The sequence below is a fragment of the Carcharodon carcharias genome, chromosome 2 (genome assembly GCF_017639515.1).
Source record: "Carcharodon carcharias isolate sCarCar2 chromosome 2, sCarCar2.pri, whole genome shotgun sequence".
Taxonomy (NCBI): domain Eukaryota; kingdom Metazoa; phylum Chordata; class Chondrichthyes; order Lamniformes; family Lamnidae; genus Carcharodon; species Carcharodon carcharias.
The window spans coordinates 106,335,032-106,358,403 of record NC_054468.1 but is presented as its reverse complement, the minus strand read 5'-3'; the positions used below and the strand labels follow the sequence as shown (position 1 = coordinate 106,358,403).

General features: G+C 43.5%; 1 protein-coding gene across 7 annotated transcripts in view; it reads left to right on the top strand.

The window, feature by feature from the left end:
* The window catches only part of kiz (kizuna centrosomal protein), a 196,178-nt gene that overhangs the window by 67,017 nt on the left and 105,789 nt on the right, over positions 1 to 23,372 (top strand). For all 7 annotated transcript variants that reach the window (XR_005942403.1, XR_005942404.1, XM_041182933.1 and 4 more), the window contains 2 exons: positions 748 to 1,408; positions 18,980 to 19,337. Coding sequence is in view for 5 of the 7 variants with exons in the window: in XM_041182933.1 (XP_041038867.1) it covers positions 748 to 1,408; positions 18,980 to 19,337 (1,019 nt within the window). In the remaining 2 variants the exon portion in view is untranslated. The remainder of the gene's footprint in view (positions 1 to 747; positions 1,409 to 18,979; positions 19,338 to 23,372) is intronic.

Sequence of the window (23,372 nt, the reverse complement as noted above, 5' to 3'; positions counted from 1 at the left end):
ACTATTTACTGGTATATTTTCATCTCTTTGTGGATAATAAAAAAGATTAGCATGAGTGTAGATGAGCTAAATGAATGTGCCAGAGCGTCAGGGAGTATTAATATGTCTGTGGCTATTTAGTTCTATGCCCACTCTACGATTTCCCATTTTAACCCGCACTAATTGACATTTATAAGATTGTAAATGACTCACAAAAGTGGAATCTGCTCTCAGAAAGAGATATAGTTATTAAAGTCTAACTTTAAAGTATCATGTTACAAATAAAGGAAAACTTCACTCTGTTCTATTTTGTCCCACATTTACATAAATGAAATAATCAGCAGCAGGTCATTAAACATAAAATTTATTGCACTTATGAGTGGAGCCTATTTAATTGTCCACGAAAATAATTTGTTCCCTTTTTTTCTATTGGTTGTTCTATCAAAAGAGTTGCATAATTGTAAAGAATTTTAGTGTTCTATGTTATGAAACATTAGCGGATCTGATTGAAAATTGAAATATTTTTGGTTCACATTTATATTTGGAGGCTATTCCAGAATGACGTTGAAAGTTCTATTTATTGTGGTGCAAAAATACGTTGAAATGGATGTTTTGCATTTGATTTTACCACATCTTTTTGCTATCGATTGAAGAGAAAATACTTCTCGGATTAATTTTAAGCATAGTTTGTTTATTTAATGTTCCAAGCATACAAATGAAATCAAATTACATTCCTTGCAAGGTAATTTTTGGTGTGTTCCTTTTCAGGCAAGTAATTCATCAAGACAAAGGGTTACAGATGTCAGAGAAGATCTGTCAAAGGCATTAGATACTACTGCCACTTGCATCCTGGACCAACAAGAATCACGGACCTCAAATAGAACATGTACAAGTCCACAACAAAAACATCAACAGCACATGGAGAGCTTTACATCTTCTCAGCCATACAGGCAGACAGCATCAGTGACAGCAATGCACAGTAATTCTGTGATGGACAACTTGAAGTTGCCCATGTCAAGCAAGGGAAGGCAAGACTTCCACACTGTTTCTGACACAATAGAAAGGAAGACAGGACTCCAAACCAGTGAAGTAATGCCATTCACTCCCATAATCTCTTCAAGAAGTGAAAGACATCACTATGAAGGGATAGAAAGTAATAGGCGCATTAGAGCAAATAGTTCAGCTGGCAGTCAGGAATTACCTGTACCTGTGACTCAGTTAGAGCCCATTAAGGAAGAGCTGACACAAGACACTATGCTGAATGATTTTAAAAGTCGCCTGACAGATGAAGTGAATAGTCACAAAAACGTTATTGTAAGTGAACATGCACCTGAGTGGTTTCAGAGGCTGCCCATGGATTCATTCCACGACAGCGTGTGTTCAGGAGGCTTCAGCATGAACATAAAGGAAAACAACCTTTGTCAATTCGGTAATACTTTGTTATTTTTGGTCAAAGTGGATTGCCGTCTTAAGAATTTCTGTCTTGTGGATATTGTAATTTCTTTAAAATATCACAAAAATACCAGTTTTACCTTATTTGGAATATTGCAGATTTTAATTATTTTAATAGTAAGTATTAATGCAAAATTAGATATCTTGTATCTTGAATGTAGAACTTGTTCCCTAAAGATTAGATGAGGTGTTCCTATTTTCATTATGATGATCTAAAAGGCCTTTGATCTGGCACGATCTTTAAAGGACATGTGTTATGACACAGTAATCTTGTGTGGAATTTAATTCCAACATTTACAACTTTTTCTTAAAACTGTAGAGTCTGACGTGTGGAGATTTTTAATCATCCAATCACCCTGTTATTTTTAGTTGATAAAACTAGTGATAATACTGAGTTACTTCATAAAATTTATGTTAGTAGTGAAAAGCAGTGACAAATGGAGGATAACAGTAGAGAGATCTGGCCCCTGAGCCCAAAGGGTTGTGTTTCTCAATGTGTAAATATATTTTCTATAAGCCAATACTCTCAAACCCATTTAAACATGCAGCTCCCCTGAGAGTGCAGCAAGTTTATCCAGTGACTTAAGGATCCAGGTTTAATCCCTCTCTGCTCTGCTATTTAGAGGAGGGCTTTAACTGAGGAGGAAGGCAACAAGGGGCCAGAGTTGGATGAGTGCAGAGATCCTGAAGGTTTACATGAATGGAGGAAGTTACAAAGGTTAAACATTGAATGAGGTGAATTTTAAAATTGAGGCTTTGATGTTTCTAGAGCTGATGTAGATCATTGAGCACAAGTGTGATGGGCAAACAGAACTTGTTGTTGGTTTCAGACATGGGTAGCAGAGTTTTGGATGAGCTCAAGTTTAAGGAGGATGGAACATGGGAGGCCAGCCAAGGGATGAGGGACTGGAGTGAGCAGAGAAGGGTGATTTCTGGAGGGGGAAGTAGGCAGCCTTTGGGACAGAGAAGATATGGGGCCAGAAGGTTAGCTCAGGAACAATTGGGATGCAAGGTTGCAGCCTGAGGCAGAGGCCAGGTATGGTTTGGAATTGATGAAGAGGGATCAGAGTTTGATGATGAGGGATCATGGTTTAATGATGAGGGACCAGAAAAGACAATGGCTTTGGTGTTCACAAGGCTTAATTGGAGGAAATTGTGGGTCATCCAGGATTGGATGTCTTGCAACCAAGGCAGTGAATAGGTTGAGAGAAGTAGTGGTGGTGTACAGCTGGGTGCTGTCAGTATATATGTGGAACCTGACAGCACAACTTCAGATGATGCTGTCAAAAGCAGCATGTAATAATTGCAGGGTGGCAAGGATAGATTGTTGATTGAGAGGATATGTGCTCAGAACCTTATCTCAGAGTTAACTAGGATACCGAGGCTGCAAACAGTCTCATTCCGATACAGTTGACATGTTACTATCTCTATAAGTAATAAGTAAGCAAATTGGCAAATGAAAATTAAGTATGATTTATGGACATAGGCACTTTTAGTTTTGCTGAATGTCCATAATCTGAGGCAGTGAATTGTTTGAGAGTCACTTTTACAAGCATACGATAAAGCACTGGTTCTCAAACTTTTTTGGTTGAAGGAGCCCTTTTCAAAACAATTAGTAATCATGGACACCCAATCTAAATTATAATGATGTATAATACTCATAATAGAAAAGTGCTGCATGTATAGAGTGCTTTAATAATGCTTTTAAGACAACAGGTAATCACTTAGAGTAGCAATTTGAAGACTATTTCACTAATACAGGCAGTGATGAGACAGACTAGACAAACAATGAGGTAAAGGATCAGTGTAGCTCCACGAACATTCTAGTGCATGCCAACTGCACTGTGTTTAATATGGTTAAAGATAACCTGTTAATGGCATATATACCCAATCAGTTCACCGATCACATCCAGTGCAAACAGCTATAGGTCAAATCAGTTTTAACAGCAGTTGAACCTCAAAGCAGGTTTCTTTTGGGAAAAAAACTTTCCATAAATGGATGAGTTTCCTTCCATCCAATTCTATTAGAGTACTCACATGAAAGTGACGTTCTCGGGAATATTTTGTAGACCTGTGCAAACCCAGCCCACTTTCTGAGTATGATTTAATCATTCAAGATATTTATATAGTTGCAACATAGTGGCAGTTGAGGTGCCCAGCACCATGAAGAAGGTTGAGTCTTTGGGAACTTCAGGAGTGGACATCTTGTCAGCTACTCATCTGGGACTGACACTAACTACCGTTTAATATATTGAAATTGGTTGGCTTGCATTTTTTTCTTCCTTCCCTTTCCCCTCTTCTGTTTCTCCCTCTCCCTTTCTCTCTCTCACCTGCTAGATAGACTATTTTTCCGAGCTTCTGGAAAGTCTCTACAGACTCGCAGAAGTCTGTGGACTCATCTGAGCACCTCTGGTATAGAACAACTGTGGGTGAATTTACAGTGCCTGATTTTTAATTTGTATTTTTATGATTCACAACATCCTTTTCAGTTATGGTTATGAATGTAAATGACACTTGATTGCAATTGCAGTGATAAACATGTAACATGACCTGCCAAAGCAAATCTATACATCCGGCCCGCCTATTCCCATGGCTGAACAATTGCGTATTCTTTCCATCAGGTGGCACTGCAGGAAAATTTGTGCTAGAATTAGATAAAATACAAGCAAATGCTTACACTCTGTGAGACTTATTTGTTGTGCAGCATGTGTCAGTTTTAAAATGGATCAGAAAAATATAAGCCGTATGCTATTACGAAAACCACCCATTTGCTCAATGACTATAAGAAATGAATATCTGTGTTTGAAAGCAGTCTATATTGAGTCCCAAACTTCTTGCCTTTAATGGTCACTTAAGACTTGTGATGCAGTGATTTTGCAGTGAGCTTCAATGTGAATGCCACTCTTTATCTCCTGTGTTATAAGCTAAATCCCCCCATTGAAACACTGTAGTTATTGCACTCAACCGCTTAAAGCATGTCTTCCCGATTCATGTTATATGCACCCTTTGACCTGATCCATCATAACCCTATCCTGCTTCCCTTTTATTAAAGTAGTTACTCTATGTTTGCTTCTCTGACTCTAATTCCTAGCCCCTTTCCATTCCTCCTCACCTTCCCGTTACTGTCCTCTCCTTGTCGTCTTCTCCTCCTCTTTCTCTTCCCTCCTCTTTATCGTCTCCCATCTGCCTTCTACCCTTTCCCTCCCAACCTTTTAGGTCTAGCTACCCTCATCCTCTAATCCCGCTTGAACTGAATATTGCACCTGGCCTTGACTTGGAGAGGCAGCCTAGTAGCATGGAAACCCAGTGAACTGATTGGTATTAGGAGCTTATAGTCGAGACATAGATCATCAAAGGAGCCAGGCTCCAACATGTTCTGTTGGGAGGTAGAGACAGAGCAGCACCAGTGATCCATGCCACAGCTTTTTGGCATAAATAGTCAATGGCTTGAACGAAGAACTAGAAAGCTGTGCATTTGAGTTTGCCAATAACGCAAAGATTGGGGGCATGGCAAATTGTGTGGATGGGAACAGGAAGTTACAAAGGGGCATTGAAGACTAAGTGGGCAAAACTATACCAGATTGAGTTTAATCTGAGAAAATGTGTGGTCATTGATTTTGGAATTGAGAGAGACAAATTGGAAAATTTTCTAAATAATGACTAGCAGCTGCAGTGGAATAAAAGGATTTAGGTGCCTATGTACACAGTCACTTAAAACTAGTGTGCAGATACAAAAAGCAATCAAAAAACAAAGGCAATAAATACTTTTTTCTTGAAGAGTTTGAATATATAAGTGAATAAGCTCTGTTTCATTTGGGCAAACCCCATCTGGAGTTCCATTTTGGGCACTGCATTTAGGAAAGTGATTTTGGCCTTGGAGATTCTGGAGATTCAGCAGAATACTACTGGGCCCTGAAGAGTTAAATTATGAAGACAGGTTGCATAAACTTAATTTCAATTCCTTTAAGTTTAAATGATTGAGGGGTCATCCAATATGGTGTTTAAACGAAATAAAAGGATTCGTTAAGGTAGGTGGAGAAACTATTACCTGTGTTGGAGGAATCCAGAACAAGGGAATATTATCTAAAAATTAGAGGTAGGCCATTTAGGATTGAATAAGAAAACATTTATTTAATGCACAGGGTAGTGGAAATCTAGAACTTTTGCATACGAACATATGAATTAGGAGCAGGAGGAGGCCACTTAGCCCCTTGTGTCTGCGCCGCCATTTGATATGATCATGGCTGATCTGATTGTGGCCTCAACTCCACTTTCCTGTCTACCCCTTATACCCTTTGACTCCCTTGTCAATTAAGGATCTGTCTAACTCAGGCTTACTGCTTATTTTTAAGGATGTCTCCAGTGCCCTCTGGGGAAGAGAATTCCACAGACTAACGACTGTCTGAGAGAAAAAGTTCCTCCTCCTCTCCATCTTAAATAGGAGACTCCTTATTTTTAAACTATTGTCCCTAGTTCTAGTCTCTCCTACAAGGGAAACATCCTTTCAGCAACCATATTGTGAAGTCTCCTCAGGATCTTATACATTTCAATAAGATCACCTCTCATTCTTCTAAACACCAGTGCAAACAGGCTCAACCTGCCCAGTCTTTCCAAATAAGATAACCCCTTTATCCCAGGAATCAGTTGAGTGAACCTTTGAACTGTTTCTAATACAATTACTTCCTTTCTTAAGGAGACCAAAATTGTACACTATTCCAGATGCGATCTCACCAATGCTCTTTACAATTGTAGCAAAACGTCCCTACATTTATATTCCATGTTGCTTGCAATAAACAACAACATTCTATTTGTCTTCCTACTCACTTGCTATACTGCATACTAATTTTTTGCGGTTCATGTACCAGGACACCCAGATCCCTCTGTACCATAGAGTTCTGCAGTCTCTCTCCATTTGAATGATATACAGTTTCCAATTCTTCCTGCCAAAGTAGATGTCTTCATATTTTCCAATATTATATCCCATCTGCCAATTTCTAGCCCACTCACTTAACCTATTTAAATCCCTTTATGTCTTCCTCACAATTCACTGTCCTATCTACTTTATGTACTTAACAAATTTAGCAACCATACATTTGGTCCCTGTATCCAACTCATTTATATAGATTGTAAATAGATGAGGCCACTGCACTGATCCCTGTGGCACTCCACTTGCCAACCCAAAAATGGCTTATCTATCCCTAATGTCTGCTTTTTAGCTAACCAATTCTTTATCCATGTTAACATGATACACCATGTGCTCTTATCTTGTGAAGTGATCTTTTTAAAATACAAGTACACCATATCTACAGGTTCCCCTTTATCTGTGTGACTTGTTACCTCCTCAGTGAATTGTAATAACGTGGTCAAACATGATTTCCCTTTCACACAACCATGTTAACTCTGCCTGATTGCATTTCCAAGTGCCCTGCTATAACTTCCTTAATAATAGATTCTAGTATTTTCCCAATGACAGATGTCAGGCTAACTGGCCTGTAGTTACCTGCTTTCTCTCTCCCTCATTTCTTGAATAAAGGAGTTACATTTGCTTTTTTACAATCTGATGGGACCTTTCCAGACTTTTCCAGGGTATTTTGGAAAATTTCAACAAGGGAACTGTGTCCACAGCCACTTATTTTGAAACCCTTGGATAAAGTCCATCAGGTCCTGGTGACTTGTCAGCTTTCAGTTCTAATGGTTTTCTCACCATTCACTGGTGATTGTAAATGATTTAAGTTCCTCTCTCCCTTTCTTCTCTTGATTTACTATTATTTCTGGGATCCTGTTTATGTTTTCTACAGTGAAGGTGGGCACAAAATATATGTTTACTGCTTCCACCATTTCCTTATTTCCCATTATTAATTTCCCAATCCCTTTCTAGAGGACTCACACTCACTTTAGTTACTCTTTTCCTTTTTAAATACTCGCAGAAACTCTTGCTATCTGTTTTTATATTTCCTGCAAGCTTTCTCTCAAACTCTAATTTCCCCCTCCTTATTACTTTTTTAGACATTCGTTGTGGGTTTTAAAATCTGTCCAATCTTCTGACCTACTACTAATCTTCGCCGAACTGTATGCTTTTTCTTTCAATTTGACACTCTCTTTAATTTCCTTAGCCACAGATGATGCATTTGTCTTCTAGAGTCTTTCTTTCTCACTGGAATGTATCTTTGCTGAGTGTTATGAAATACCTCCATAACTATCTGTCACTGCATCTCTACTGACCTATCCCTTAACCTAATGTCCCTGTTAATTTTAGCCAGCTCCATCTTCATGCTGTTGTAATTGCCTTTATTTCAGTTTAAAACACAAGTCTTAGATCCACTCTTCTCTCCCTCAAACTGAATGCAAAATTCAATCATGTTATGACCACTGCTACTTATAGACTTGTTCGCTATGAGGTCATTAATTAATTCAGCCTCATTGCACATTATCAGGTCTAGAATAGCCTGCTCTCTGGTTAGCTCTAGAAGGTGCCGCTCTAAGAAATTGCCCCACAAATGCTCTATGAACCCATTCATCTTCCAGGCTCCCTTTGCTGATCTGATTTGTCCAATCAATATGCAGATTAAAATCATCCATGATTATTGCAGTACCTTCCTTACAAGCCCCCATTAATTCTTCTTGTATACCCCATCCCACAGCGTCATTGCTGTTAGGAGGCCTATAAACTACTTCCACAATTGACTTCTTCCCATTGCTATTTCTTATATCTACCCAAACTGATTCTTGAACTTTAGAATTAAGGTCATCTCTCACTATTGTACTAATGTCATTCTTAATTAACAGAGCAACCCCATCACCTTTTCCTAGCTTCCCGTCATTCTGAAACGTCAAGTACTTTTGAGTATTCAGGTCTCAGCATTGGTCACCTTGCAGTCACATCTGTGTAATGGCTATCAGGTCACACATACTTATTTTTATATTAGCTGACAATTAATCTGTTTTGTTACAAAAGCTACGTGCATTCAGATACAGAGCCTTTAGTTCTGTCTTTTTATCATTTTTTCAAACTCTTAAGTTTGTGTGCTGTGTCCTTTCCTGCCACACCTTGATTGTCATTACCCTTATTGTTGCATTGCTTTGTTGCCTTGTCCTTTCCCTTTAACTTATCACGTCTTTCCTGTCACGATCCCTTGCCCCCGCTAGTTAATTTAAAGCCCTCTCTCCCACCCTAGTTATACGACTCGCCATAACACTGGTCCCAACATAGTTCAGGTGAAGACCGTCCCAATTGTACAGTTCCCACTTTCTCCACTACTGGTGCCAGTGTTGCCATACCAATCTTTATGCCACACATTCAACTCCCTAATCTTATTTACCTTATGCCAGTTAGCTCATGGCTCAGATAAAAATCTAGAGATTATTACCCTTGAGGTTTTGTTTTCTAATTTAGCCCCTAGGTGCTCATATTCCTTATACAGAACCTCTTTCCTAGTCCTGTCTATGTCATTGGTATGTGTGTGTAGTACAGCAGCTGGATCCTCCCATCCCGCAACCCCATTACAAGTTGCTCTTCAGCCCCGCGCAGATGTCCTGAACCCTGGCACCGGCCAGGCAGCACAGCCTTCTGGACTCTTGCTTTTGGAGCAAGCGAGCGCATTGAACTGTGTCTATCCCCCTGACTGTACTGCCGCCTACCATTACTATGTTCCTATTTACTCCCCAGCTTGACAGGCCTCCTGTACCATGATGCCATGGTCTGTTTGCTCACCCACCCTGCAGCCCCTGTTTTCATCCATACAAGCTGCAAAAACCTTAAACCCTGTTTGGACAATTGCAAAGGCTGAGGCTACTCCACTTCCATCCTTTCGATCAACATACTTGCCTCACTCTCAGTCATGCGCTCCTGTCCCTGACCAGTGACCAAATCCGATGACCCTATCTTAAGGAGTGTGACTGCCTTCTAGAACAAGGTGTCCGGGTAACTTGCCTCCTCCCTGATGTATCGCAGTGTCTGTAGCTCAGCCTCCAATTTATTGACCCTGAGCTGAACTCCTCGAGCCACAGATACTTATTGCAGACCCATTTGCCGTAGATCACACTGGTGTCCACAAGCTCCCACATACTGCAACTTGTCATCTGCCAAACATTGTGTTTTAATTTATTAATGTTTTTCATAAATTTTAATTAATGCATCTAGTCTTGTTTGTGCTTATACTCTTATTATTTCAATAAATGTTCTACTTACCCCGATAGAAATTCCTTAGTTCAGAAAAGATGAACAGGAAATATTCACTGGCCAGTCACCCACCTGCTTCCCTGTCTCACCTCGAATTTTGTTTCTCACTGTGGACTGGTTCCTGGTTAGAGGTGGTGGCGGTTCTGCTCTGCTCCTCTGAATTTTCGCTTTCACTGAATTATTACCCCATTTTGCACTCCAATTTCTTGACTTCTCTCTCTGATTTATGGTCCCGCTCTCTGCTCTGAATTCTTGTTTTGTCTCACTGATTTATGGCCCCGCTCATAATCTCACCCAAAAGGCTGGACCAATTGAGATCACTGGATATTTGTTAGGTACAGATATCTAGGGAAACGGAGATTTGGTGTATAAATGGACTTGAAGCACAGTGATCCAGTAGAATGGATGAGCAGAGCTGAGTGGCCTAATGCTGTTCCTACATTCTTAAGGGATTAAGACCTGTCAGTACAAAACATTGGGAAGGCTACAGTTGGACACCCCTTATGGAAAGAATACTGGAGCCAAGGGAAAGGTGCAACTCAAATGATACCACGATGAAAGGATATTGTTCTAATGAGAGATCTGATGAAGCAGAGATATATTCAGTGGAGCACAGAAGGTTAAGGGGGGTCCGATAGAAGTGTTGAAATATTAATTAAATTTAGGAAAATGGAAGGCTTATTTACATTGGTCAGTGAATTGGTAACAAGGGGTCATAAATTTAGAAGCATAAAAGGTAAGGTTAGAAGCAATGTTTTTATGCGAGGGGTTATTAGAATATGGAGTGCATTACCACAAGTGGCTATTGAAACCGAGTCAGTCATGACGTTTAATCAGAAATTAGATGAACATTTGATGAAGAAAAATATTGATGGATTTGGAAAAAGAGCAGAAAAATAGTGTTAGATTCCGTTGATGTGGAACTAGGACAGACAAAGGCATAATGAACATAATAGATCTCTTTTTCTGCTGAAATTTTTATGATTGTACAAGTACAATGAACAAAAGCTAAATTGCCACTGATCTGGTGGCCATTTGACAAGTGACCCCTGTTTGAGTGCTGTTCACTGTGTCTATACAAATGGCAGCTAGTCATGACAGTGATTTAACTGACCATGTGCATTGTAATTTATCTTAACAGTAGGCAAATATTGTTTAGTCCACATTGAAAATTGGCCTCATTGGATACATTTTCAAGATAAAATATTTTTATACTTGTAAAGGTGAGTGATATAAAAGCTGTGGAGCAGACATTTTCTCAGGCACCCAGTGTCAGTCAGATCAAGTATGGTCTGGGTCAGTAATAACACAAGCATCTGTAGAATTATATCTTCTGCTTTTTTGCTCCACCTACAGCTCATAAAAGCAGTGTTAACACTCATGCCAGTGTTAACACTTCTTTTTTCAATTTATTCATCTTTGTGGCCTTTTTGAGTGTGATTACCAAATCGGTGTCAAATATCTGCGTTTGGATTTTTTTTTGCTGTGGATGCATGCTCACAACAAGAAATACTTTGTCACACATAAGACCTTTCCAGATGATAGAGTGAAGATATTTATCCTATAATTCTAGGTAGTTCTTAATGCAATGCCCCAAGAGTAAAAGAGATTAATCCACTATGCAAATTTTATGTTCTGAAACATTCCTTATTGTTTCAAGATCCACATTGAAACTGTAAATGCTGACCCTCTACAGTTCTGAACATAATTAATAGTCCATATTTCGTCAGCTACCTTGTTACTTAACCAGGTGGATGAGGAAAGGAAAATAAATTTATAGTTAAGGTAGCTTTGCTGACAGTCATGTTACATCTATATTACAATGCTGCTGCTCAAGGTGGCAGCAATATAATGTAAATGGGGCAACTCTGTTGTATTTGGTGGAATGGAATGGCATCTTAGAAAGTCCTCCAATGGTAAAAACGAATTGGATGCCTCTAGCATTGCTATACACAGTAATATTTGTGGCCTCGGATGGACTGAAGTGAGTATTGTATTTTTTGCATTGTTGTCTTGTATGGACCATTGTTAATCATCAAGGAAAATTTCAGGTTGTACCATTAAGATCATATTTCAAGATTTGAACACTTGTTTTGCTGGTGTTGCTGGTGACGTGAAGTTTGCCCCAGTGCATAAGTGGGGAAAATAACAGCACTGTGGACCACAAATAAACGCTGCATTTGTTCAAGTAGAAGCTGTTCCAAATCAGCATATGTTGCTGTAATTTTGTTAGATATTGGGCGGAATCATCCCAGATTTGCACAAAGTGCAGTGGCAGGCAGGAAAAATTACGTTTTACTGCTGGCTGCAATGGCGGGTTTTTGCGCTGTATCGTTCCATTCCCGGCGCGTCCCACCTCATTAATAATGCATTCCTGGGAAACACATCAGATCACTGGTGGGGCGGCCTCTGATCTGCCTGTCCTGCTGTCACCTCAGGTCTTCAGTAATCCGGGTGCCAGGATCGCAAGCTGCTGCAAAGTCATGACTGCCAAAGGGAGGAAACATGTTTAGCAACGCCTTCCTCGGGCACCTACTGGACACAGTGGAGACCCGCTATGAAGTCCTCTAACCCTGCTCTGGGTAAATACCAGCAAGCAAGGTCACCAATTCAGCACGGTAGGCAGTGGCAGCGGTGGTCAGTGCCAATGCCCTGCAAAAGAGAACAGCCACCCAGTGCCGAAAGAGGATGAATGATCTCCTCCATTCTGCCAGGGTAAGTCAGTCTTCTCATCGCTCTCAACTCTCACACTCACAAACCCATTACACATCCACAGGGATCTCACTCACTGCCAGTTCAAGGGACATCATCCTTCACTCTCACACACACACCTTCATCTGCCCTGCGGAACGTGTCCTCATTCCGCCCATGGCACCACTCACCACCCACACATGCCAGGTATCCTTCTCATCTGGCTTGGCAAGCGTCCTGCTTACACTCTCTCCATCTGTATCCATGCAGGACAAGCTGACGCACAACAATAGGGAGAGATTGCAGACTGGTGGAGGAATGCCTGATATCAAGGTCTTCAAGGATTTTGAAAATGAAGTAATGCAACTGGCTGGCGACCATCTGTACCGCTCCTGTGCTAATGGTGAGGTTGGCGGTGCTGTACCAAGTGAGGATCCAGCAGTACAACATCCATCAGACAACCATGCTGTAAGTCTGTTCCCCTGTTCCCCTACCCCCTGCCATGCATTAATTACCTCTCCTTGCTTTCGCAGGCACATTTGGGAAGCAGCCGAAGGGGTCCACAAGCCCCGAAGACATTTCAGAAGAAGAATCTGAAAGCACTCTAAGTGAAGATCTGTCACAGCGCTCACCCACGCCCTCCACCAATGCAGAGACACACACCTCGGTGGGACCCAGTTCTATAGCAGCTTTGGGGTCACAATCTGGCGAGGACATCACACTGTTTGATCCACAGCAGGGATTTGCCAGGTTTCCGGTAGTCGGAGGATTGCTGGAGGCCTGAAATTTGCTGAGTCTGAGTCAGATGATGAGCCTCTGGACTTGGTCATACCTCAGTCGCTGGTGCCGCAAAGGCAAGCAGAGGAACATCAGAAAAGGATGTCTGCTGAGCTTCTCATATTGCAAGGCACGATGGAAGAATCCGCCTGCCTTCAGTCTGAGGTCAACACTGGTAGGATAGCGGGCACCATGGAGACGTTGGTCCAGGACATTGCATGAGCTGAACTCCATTGACAACGCCATAGTTGGCCCCCAACAGTGGCAACACGAGAGGGGCAGCTCGATCTCACTCTAGCTTTCCCTTCTCCTCAAGGTGTCAGCCAGGGGTCCTTGGGCTCCCACAGGGAGAAGAATCAGCAGGTGCACAACTCGGGGCCAACCACTCAGGTGACTCTGGGTGCATCCTGCCCATCCAGCTCCTCTTCCTGTGACCCCAGCAGCTGCAGCTCCCACAAAACAGGATCCTGAATGCAGGCCATGGCCCTCCAGGTCTCACCCCTCCAGAGGATGCCCGCCAAGTCATGCACAGATAGGGCATTGCAGCCAGCAGACTGCCTCCACCTCTTCTGTGTATGTCGGGGAGAACCAAGACGTAGTGGCAGGGTTAGAAGATTAAGAAGGTGTTGTTGCACATCTTGAGGATGGGTGTTAATCACTTGTACTTAATGTTCACTATTGTAAATAAACTCGCAAGAATGGCTCCTTGTTTTGTTGGACAGTGTTCGTCTCACTTGGATACGAAACTTTGGTTCCTGCAGGTGTATCAGTCCAGGGCCTCTTCCTGTGCAGTGCGTGACCTTCAGACCAAAGTGATGGTTCGGCTTCACACTCATTGGACACATTCGTAATGTCTGCACCTGGATGGTGCTTGTCATTGCTGCCAAAAAATCATGGGCAGGCATTACAGAGCTCTGCCATTCTCTCTGTGTGCTATCAGCACCTTTGAGATGGGGCTGGCACCCCCCATCTCTTCAGGATCTGTGACCAGTGATGCTGTGCTCCTGAAGAGGTCAGGTGCTGAAGGCTGACAAAGGATCCAGTGCATTTAAAGTTTCACGGCTGCATCTCCATGATCTGACCCTGATCACAGAGCGTAAGCGAACTGCCCTCAGCCAGACAGGGGTCATATATTCACAGAGGCAGTGTGAAGATCTGTGCAGTGTCCTCACTGCATGTGGTGATCATTCTGCTGGAATCTAGTGACTTAGGACCTCCACCGCTTCTCCATGACTTGAGTCTGATCGCTGAGGGTTTGTGCACTGCCATCAACCACACAGGAGTCAAATGTTCACAGATACAAGGTCAGGATATCAGGACTGTCCTCACTGCAACTCATCATCATCCTCCGCGAATTTTGCAGCTATGAGGGCCTCCCGAGCATGCCTGCATCGTCTGGCCAGTGCAGTGGCCTAATCACCGGCTTCCTGCCTTCGACAACCTCATCGTCACCATCCCCTGTGACATCCTCCTCATCGGAGGATATGTGCAGCTCCTCCATCTCCTCCTTAGCCAGGTCCTCCCCCCTTTGCAGCTCCAGGTTCTGGGGCGCGCAGCAAGCGATGATGGTGCGTGACACCCTCTGGATCCTGTATTGCAGTGCTCCACTGGACCTGTTGAGGCACCAGAACCTCATTTTCAAAATGCCTATCGCCTGCTCCACCTTGGGTCGTGGCATGAGCCATATTGTACCATCTCTGCTGCAGTCTGAGGCCACTGAACAGGCATCATCAGCCACGTCCTCTGTGGGCAGCCCTTGTCCCCGACGAGCCAACACTGCAGCCTCCCTGGACCCTGGAAGATGTCAGGGATCTGAGATCTGCTAAGGATGTAGGAGTTATGGACACTGCCTGAGAATCATGCACAGTCCTGCAGGATGTGTTTGTGGTGGTCGCACACCAACTGAACATTCAGTGAGTCAAAGCCCTTGCGTTTGGTGTAGTTGACTGCTTGTTGCCACGGAGATCTGAGCGCCATGTGAGTATAGTCAATGGCACACTGCCCCTGTGGAAAACCTGAGATCAGCGCAAATCCCAGTGCTGTGGCTTCCTGGCTTTGCTGATCCTGGGTGAAATGCACAAAGTTCTGTGCCTGTGCGAAGGTGGCCTATGTGGCCTCCTGGATACACTTGTGGAGGCTTGCGAGATCACCATAGGTCGCCAGCGGAGCCCTGGAAGGACCCACTGCCGTAAAAATGAAGCTTCAGGGTCACTTTCACTGCTACTGGATACCCTCCATGTTCCTGTGGCATCAAATCCTGCAACAGGTGGCATATGTGACTGACCAGTTCCCTAGATATGCACAGTCTTCGGTGATACTGGTTCTCAGTCATTTGCAGGAATGACAAGTGCCCTGGGTCTAGCGAGGTGCCTACAAATGATGGCTTGCTGTCGATCTTCAGCTGCATGCACAGCAGGCCTTGCCGCATCTTTATCTTGAGGGAGATACTCTTTCCTTTGCTGAACCAGGCACCTACCATTATCTCTTCTCTGGTCCCTGCAAGCCACGAGGCATACTGCTAAATCACCAGACTCCATGAGCCTGATGTTCTCCTCCTGCAGGATCAAAAAGATAGACGTGTGGGTTAGCATGGGTGTTGAAGAACTTATCTTGGTTAAGTCTGAAGGCCCCTTCGCGCATGCAGGAGAGCGCTGGACACCACTTGGATAGCCAGTGTGCAGCACGCTCATTGGCTGTCTGAAATCCGACCCACCTCCACCTCACTCCAGTTGACCGATTGGCCGCAGCTTTGCCCATGGGACTGCATACTGTGCTCTCAGCTGAGGCACAGGCATTCTCCTAAGCCACACTGCAAGGCTGCACTGTTAGCTTGAATATGATGGATACTGGTCCAAATCTTAATAACTACATTGCAAGGGGCTGTGAGCAACTCCACCAGTGACTGTGTCATTGCCACCTTTTGCTTGGGGATTCTACAGCTTGCTCTGTCGGCCAATTGTTCTGCTGCCCCCTAAAACGCACATTAATATGCAGTCTGAACCCGAGGGGTGAAAAATTCTGGAGAATTTGGTGGCACTTCCACGCCTTTCCATTGCTTGAGTAGGCAGAAAATCTTCAGAGGCCTAACCCCAAGCAGGTCAATGAAGCTGCAGCTGAACGGTCTCAGGTGCAGAAGAATGCTCACTTTTGACAAGCTTTTCCAAGTGTGTGGCCATTTCCCTCACTGTCTTCCCCTCTCCTGCCCCACCCCCCCTACCCCCTGCACCGCCCCCATCCCCTGCACTGGCCCCATCCCCCGCACCGCCCGCCCCCACCCCCCATCCCCTGCACCACCCCACCACCCACACCGCTCCCTCCCCTCCCACCACCCCCACCCCTGCATCACGCCCACCCCCCCCCCGCACCACCCCTGATCCCAGCACTGACCCCACCCCTGCACTGCCCCCACCCCCCCGCACCACCCCCATGCCCGCACCGCCCCCACCCTCCGACCACCCCCACCCCCCAACCGCCGCGCCCCCACACCTTGCACCGCCCCGCCCCCACCCCCCGCACCGCCCTCACTCCCCCCACTCCGCTCCCACACCTTGCACCGCTCCACCCCTGTACCGCCCCATCCCCCGCACCTCCCCGCCCGCACCACCCTGCCCCCACCCCCTGCACCGCCCCCACCCCACCACACCACCCCGCCCCCATGCCCCCCCACACCTCCCGCACCACCCCCACCCCCTGCAGCACCCCCACACTCCAGACCGCCCCCACCCTCACCCCTGCACTGCCTCCACCCCTGCACCGCCCCCACCCCCAGCACCACCCTCACTCCCCCTGCAGCGCCCCCACCCCCCCCCACCCCCCCCCCCCCACCCCCCCAGCAGCACCCGCAGTCCCCGCACCACCCCCACCCACCCCCCCGCCCCCACCCCCACCCCCTGCACTGTACTGAGATCCAGCTGGGAAAAAGTGACTTGCCTGTGCCCCCCGTGAATGCATGGCATCTCTTCCTTGATGTCCTATGGACGATGCCCGCAGGCACTACGCAAGGTTGTGAGCACTCACCTCCGAGTTCCCCTCAAACCTCAGGTTGCCAGGTGCACACCTTTTAAAGGCAGTTGTGAAGCTCACCGTTCTGAAGCCGCACTGATGTGGGCGGTAAATTTGATGTGGGGCAGGGGAGGGATGATTTCGGCGAGCAGGGCTTATAATTAGATGCAAATATATTAAAATAATGTTTCCAACTTGCGACGGAGGGGAATGAGGCCCGCCATTGATGGGAGCGGACGGTTGCAAACTGGTTTCACAATAGTGTAAAACCGATTTTTGGTCTTCTCACCATGTTGTCCCCTCCCCCAGGCTCTGCCATGATGCCCAACACCAACTGGGCTGGAAAATTCCGGCCATTATCCTTAATAACAAGTACTAGTTGATTTCTCATGTTGATTTGGAACATATGTTAATGCCATATTGTATATAATATTTGTCAGGGCTACTGAAAGGGGTGATGCTGCAATGAGTATTGCAGGAAAGGAAATAACTCAAAGTGTAACCAATAGATCCAAGAACAATGGGAAGTTTATGGTGGGATTTGGGAGTTGCAAAGGATGTATTGATGTCTGAAAGCATGGAAATTGGAATGCTTTCCTGTTGGACTACAAGAAGAAGTTTTTGCTTGTTGGAATTGTTGGGAGACTTCCAGGATGTGGGCAAGTAGAGCTGCAGAGTACGGGAATACAAGTGAGGGGTGACCAAGGTCCTCTGAGGATCAGGGCTATCAGTTATGAGAATATTGTGCGACGTTGGGGCTAAAATTATTGGGGATGTGACAGTATTTGGGGTTGGGGTGCTGGGCTATGAGTTTTTTGAGAGGAAGAAACTAGAGTAATTAAATAATGTAATCTTTAATCATTTTGCCTCCATGCGTGACTTTTCCAATATGATTTCTGAGCTTTGAGTTACTAATTTGAAGTGGACAGTGGTCTTGTATTTGCCCATTGTATGCTCCCAGCTTAGAGTTAAGAAAGCCACTTGTGGTTCACTATCCCTGCTTCCTGTATCGTTGTATTCCTAGCTGTGTTCTCAGAATAGGCTTTAAGTTCTTCGATTATCTTAGTAGAAATCTGGAAAACACTTGAAAAATCTTATAGCCAGTGCCCATGGGGAGATGGTGGCATAGTGATAATGTCAATGGACTAGTAATCGATCCAGAAGCCCAGGCCAATGCTGTGAGGATGTGTTCAAATTTCACCATAGCAGCTGGCGGAATTTAAATTCAATTAATAAATCTGGAATATAAAGCTAGCCTCAGTAATGGTGACCATGAAACTATCATGAAAATCCCATCTGGTTCATTAATGTCCTTTAGGGAAGGAAATCTGCCATCTTTACCTGGTCTGACCTACATGTGACTCCAGACCCACAGCAATGTGATTGGCTCTTAACTGCCCTCTGAAATGTTCAGTTCAAGGGCAATTAGGGATGGGCAACAAATGCTGGCTTTGCCAGCAACACCCACATCCTATAAAAGAACAAATAAAGATTTTTGTTGGGAATGTGGCAAACATGCCTCTGTGGAAGTGATCAGTAAGGAGAGTCAAACAGGATGGTCGAGCAGGGTGGAGGAGGGCAAGGAGGGGACAAATGAGAAGGGAGGGACAAGTGATCAGAATGATAAGGCAAGAGACTTTGCAGCAGAAGGACTTTGTGCCAGCGATGGAGTGAGGCAATAGGAGTGAGTGGCAACGAGGGACTGGCACTCATTCACTTGGAATGGTAGCCGGTGTCGTGAGTCCATCGAGATACCAGACTTTGCACAAGCCTCAGGTGGATACATAGCCTGTCTCCTTGGAGATGCAAAATGAGAACTGGGGAGACTCAGTAGTCAAGTTGAAGTGTGACAGGAAGCGATTGGTTACTGGCAAATGACAATATTTTTTTCTTCTATAGTGAGCTCCCAGAATCAGAGAAAGGATGTGGAGGAGGCTCTGATGCAAAGTCAGGACGTGCAGAGGCTGGCAGATGAACTATGTGATTCAGAAAGTGACCTTAGTATTTCTGGTAATGCTGAAGAATTGCAGTTGAAGAAATCTTTTGAAGAACCATGTAATCATAAAACAGCTATAAATGATGACCCGGCAAGGACCAGTGAGTCAGCCTTTACCAAAGATAAAAGCTCTGCTGTTTCTAAAGAAGAACACATTGTGCCTTTCTTAAATCAACCAGATCAAAAAGACCATGGTGGTTCTGTGGAAGGTGACCTTCATGAAGAACTATGTGAGATCATAACACAATCTCAGCAGAATGAGTAAGTATTGTTGGTCTCTGACATAAATAAATGATTATATATTTGTAGGTGATTTGATTTTCAAACAGTAATCTGTTCGCAATCTTTAAGAAATCACTTCAAATAGTGCTGGCTTTAAAAATATAGCTATCTGAGTAACTAGTTGTTACTTGTGGAACAAACACCAGTGCAGACCTGATGGATTGACTAGTCTTTTCTTTTGCTATAATATTTTTTGATTCAATGTGAAAGGTTGAAGGAAAAGCAAAACGGACATTACTTAAAGACTCACTATACATAATAGTCAGATGTCAATTTTAGATTAAATGAACGAAAATTGGTTACCAGTATCTGATGTTGAAATTGCTGCATCAGGATTGCTACAGCTTTCATGAGGCTATGGAAGAACTGACTTTCTCATTGGAAGCCCACTGCAAATTTTTCAAATATTCCTGTGCTCTCAGCGATCAACAGAGTCGTTTTCCGTCAAACATCTGTCCTTGTAACAGCTGCCTTATTATCTCAGCATATATATAAATATTAAAAAGCAATTTAACACTAAATTGGAAATCTCATTTAGCAGGGTCACACAGCGGGTTGATGTGGGAAGAAGAAATATGTTGATGGAATTGGGTTGCCTTCTAGAATAGAATGTTACTCTGCATCTACCCATACTGCACCTGACCTGCAAAAGTTCAATCTTGGTGCTGTTACAGGCAGGAGGGGGTTTAATTTAAACAGCCCTGATTTCTCTTTTCACCCACCTGTTGATAAACAGAAAGGTGTTTTGATTTTGATTTCTCCCTTTATAAGCGCTAGTGTGTTTCCTAACCCCTCAGTTTTGGTGTGACACAATTTCTATTAATAATCCCACAGCAAACTCAGGAAAGGGCTATCTCAGAGGATTAGTTTATTTGCACACACTCAAACATGGGAGGAGGGTAGCAACGTTGCCTCCATTTCACTCATACAATAAAAGAGCAGGATGGAGAAAGAAGGATTTACAAGGTAAAGACATCAGAGTAAAGAATGTTTCACATTAGTCCAGAGTCCAGGATCAAAGTTCAGTGATGTATCCCTTCACTTTTCCGGGAGAGATGACTTCCACGATGAGATAAGCATATGTGGATAAATTAATCTTGCAGGAGGGGGTATAGAAGTTCAGAAGTTGCAGTAGAGACAATGTAGATGAGGCCAGACTTTCAAACTTGGACAAGGTTCCTTTTCCGTGCTGCTGTTTGGTAGATGGAAAGATGGCAGACTGAGCTCCGTGGCTCCATATGTCAATGTTACAGCTCCTACTGGCTGGTTGTCTGAGGAGCCACTTTGGCTTTGACAAAGGCTGTACATCCCTTTGTCTGGGTTCCTGAGATTGTTAATGTTCCAACCATTAAAAATTTGGAAAGAAGGTTGCAGGGCTCTTTGTCCTTGCAGACTAGCAGACACCAGTTGGCCAGCCTGGGTTCTGAAATGCAGATGACTTTGGTACAGTTCCCTTTGAATTTGGTCTCTGTAGCCTGCAGGGGTCAGGTCGTTAGGATCTCTTTAGAGATTACAAGGTGCAAATTTCCCTGATACCGCCAAATTAGCTTCTATTGTTTGAAGGTCACAGACAGACATAGCTTCAGCCATTTTAAAAAAGGTCGTTGCCCAGTTTTAAAGTTTCGGAAATTAGCCATGAAGCTATAATAAAAATATAACATATGAGGTCTTAGCCCTGTTACAGTGCCCAAAATGTGTTCCATTTCTTTACAAATATTATTTACCTTGAATAATACAAAACACCGGTTCCCCCCCCAAAGTAAATTTGACTAAAATATTGCTGTTGTAAAAGCAAAACACAAGATAATGACTGGAATAAGGAGGAGAAAACTCTCTCTTGCTAATTCACAGCGTTTACTGAAACCTGAATTTTAACTGCAACATGAAAAATGAACATTTTTTCCTTCCGCAGTAACTTTAAAGTCCCCATAATGTCGCAAGAACTGGTGGCAGCGTTCAAATGCTGGTGGAATTTTTCGGGTTAATGAAGATCTGAGTCTGTCCTTAGTCAACATTAAAATAACTGTGAGGGAATATTTTAAAATTCACTTCATATCACTGTTATTAATTTAATTGTAATTCAATCTTTTTTTACAAAAATGTAATTTCCACTCTGTATCCAACTGAATAACATTGCCAAATTTGTAATGAAGTTTTGGAGTGTAGATCTGTAGCTACTAAGGGAACTGGGTTGAGGCTATCCAAATTAATTTTCATTAAAAAAAAACTCTTACAGCTGGCAGATTTAATTGGCTCACATCCCATCAAGTCTCCTAGATGCAAGGCTGCCTTCTCAATTTGGAAGGACATTATGACAACTCATTACTTTACCCTGTCAGTCTATCCAGTTACTTGTTAAATATGCTGTAATATTCCAAAAACTGTTTTTGAAGCAAACATCTGTAAAATAAATTATGTTGTACCCATTATTTTGTGCCCTAGTTGATAAAGAAAGCTTACTTTGAGAAGCAGCCTGACGTGCAGTACTGGGACACTGGGCCCTCAATTGAGAATCTTGATAAAATTGCTAGAGAGTGAGAAGTAAAAGAAGCATGAAACGAAAACAGAAAATGTTGGAAAAACTCAGCAGGTCTGGCAGCATCTGTGGAGGGTGAAACATAGTTAATGTTTCGAGTCCAATGTGACTCTTCTTTGGAAGTTCCAGGGAAGAATCAAATTGTACTGAAAATGTTAACTGTGTTCCTCTCTCCACGGATGTAATAATCTGCACAAGTGAGGTCAATTGGAGAAGTAATCAGTTTACAGTCAATTCTAGGAGAGATTTATCACTTCTAGTTCCCAGCTTTTCTTACTTATAACACTCCTGTTTTTTGCATAATTCAAAAAGAACATTCATAATGAGAATTTTAAGGATTACTCTGCTGGAGAAGAATTAATTAAATCTGCCTGACTTTGTCATGCTTTATCTGAGCTTGATTTTGGTTTGTGGCATAGGCAAATTTTGTGCCCTCTCCTCCTAAATCAAGGGGGATTGCCTGGGCTGCTTTTCCAGCTAACCCAGGAAATTCCACCCACTTTTATAAGAATATGAAAGCTCACATAAGCTGCAAGCAGGCCATGAATTCTATTTAGGGCTCTATGATGATTTCAAGGCTGCATTCCCAAGAAGCCCATTTGCTAGGGGCAGAAGCCTTTAGAAACCTTTCACAGAACATACACAGCAAACATACGAATTAGGAGCAGGAGTAGGCCATCCGGCTCCTCCAGCCTGCTCCACCATTTGATAAGATCATGGCTGACCTGATTGTGGCCTCAACTCTACTTCCCTCTCTACCCCCTTTGCCCATTGTCTCCCTTGTTAACTAAGAATCCATCTAACTCAGCCTTAAAAATATCCATAACCCTGCCTCGACTGCTCTCTGGGGAAGAGAATTTCACAGACTAATGACCCTCTGAGGAAAAAAATTCACTTAATATCCATCTTAAATGGGAAACCCCTTATTTTTAAACTGTGTCCCTTAGTCTCTTCCATAAGGGGAATGTAAGGAGAATACTAGAATAACCTTATAATTACCATGAGAAAATGTAATAATGGTTTTTAAAATTATGAACAGTTTCACTGGCCATTCCCAGTTAATTCCACTTCCTCTGGCTAGGTAGTTAGCAATGAGAGGTCACTAACTTAAAATGGTTATTAAGACAGCAAGGAGAGAGGTTACAACAAATTTCTCTTTGTAGAGGGTTTTGGATCATGGAATAGTTTGACAGAGTGAGTGGCTGAGGGAGAGCCTATCATCTCTTTGGGAAGAATGGGGTTAGTTTGGACTGATCTAACAAACAGCCTACATAACATGATGGGCTGAATGGCATCCTCTTGAATGTAAAGTTTTATGGTTCTGTGAAGTACTGCACTCTCTAACAGCTGCTGTAGCTGTGTCTTCAAACTCTGCTTTCCAAACAGATCCAACACTGCCTCGATCACGAGGGCTGAGCTGGTTTGCACCTGTGTTCTACCATCTGTTCTTAGTTGTGTCCTCCAGTCATATACAAGTT